At 43.9% G+C, this 1,200-nt stretch overlaps 1 protein-coding gene across 3 annotated transcripts in view; it reads right to left on the reverse strand.

Annotated features, from left to right (window-relative positions):
- Positions 1 to 955: 955 nt before the first annotated feature.
- LOC143134504 (CUGBP Elav-like family member 5) overlaps positions 956 to 1,200 on the reverse strand; it is a 108,067-nt gene continuing 107,822 nt past the window's right edge. For all 3 annotated transcript variants that reach the window (XM_076294921.1, XM_076294920.1, XM_076294919.1), the window contains one exon: positions 956 to 1,083. In XM_076294921.1, the coding sequence (XP_076151036.1) occupies positions 956 to 1,083 (128 nt within the window). The remainder of the gene's footprint in view (positions 1,084 to 1,200) is intronic.

Consider the following 1,200-nt stretch of genomic DNA (forward strand, 5'->3'; position numbering starts at 1 on the left):
GTCTTTATTTAAAGATGTTTACAGAATTTGCCTGTTTGATGTACAAAGGCAGGGTGTTCCATAGCTTCAGTGCTAATGGATAAAAGCAGCTTGTGGAGCCAGTGCAGTTCAGCTAACACAGGCATGATGTGCTCTCTCTTCTTGATCTTAGTTAAGGTCTAGCAGAGTTCTGTGAGTTCCAATTTCTTTATATGCTCTTTATATGCTGTTTTGGGAGACCAGTAAAAAGTGCATTGCAGTAGTCTAACCTACTAGTAATAGGCATGGATTCATTTTGCTGCATCTTGTTGAGTTAAGGCCACACTTTGCCAATGTTTCTCAGGTTGAAATAAGCTGTCTGGGTAACTTTACTGGAAGCCAAACTAGCATACACATTCTTGAGGAAACTAGTAGGGACTGGATCCAGGATGCTGAGGAGCTATTGTTGAGGAGCCGGTCTGAGTAACAATTTTGCTGACCTCGGATTGTGTAATAGTGTTAAAAAAATCAGAATTTTGCGGGGCCTGTTTTTGGGTGCACTATCAAACTTGTTACCTGTGTTACCAATGTCCACCTTTATAGAAGTTACTTTGTTTTTGAAGAAATCTGCAAATTCTTAGCATCTTAGAGAAGATGCCTGATTGAGAGTGTCAAAGGGTGTTTGATGTAGTAGCCTATCAATGGTGGAGAACAACATCCTAGAGTTTCCACTTAGCAGCAATTACCTTAGAGAAGTGGATCATTCTCTCGCTCTGCTCTATTATAGCAGCTTTATTATAGTTTGCTATTTTTTCTTTTAGAATGGCACGGTTGTGGGTGGACCCCGTAACATGCTCCAGCTCCAGCTGTCCAGAGTATTAAGGAACTGGATATTGAAATTGAAATGCTGTGTCTGTATGGATGTGTGTATAGATGAAGTACCCTGTCTAACCTGTGCTGTGGGGGCGTGCGGGAGCATCAGGGGTATCTGGGGTGGTCAGTAGGGGCGGTTGGCATCCTTGGGTCGCTTCAGCTGCACTTTGAGCCTCTTCATGCCAATCTGGAAGCCATTCATGGCCTGGATGGCAGCGTGGGCACTACCTGGGTTATCAAAACTCACAAAGCCTGCATATGGAGAAAACACACACACACACACACACACACACACGCACACACACACACACACACACACTCACACACACACACACAAACAAGCACACACACACACACACACACACACAC

Source organism: Alosa pseudoharengus, unplaced genomic scaffold (assembly GCF_046254945.1).
Source record: "Alosa pseudoharengus isolate Yale_2024_CS ecotype anadromous, Long Island Sound unplaced genomic scaffold, YU_APseudo_1.1 YU_APseudo_1.1_scf_2, whole genome shotgun sequence".
Lineage (NCBI taxonomy): Eukaryota > Metazoa > Chordata > Actinopteri > Clupeiformes > Clupeidae > Alosa > Alosa pseudoharengus.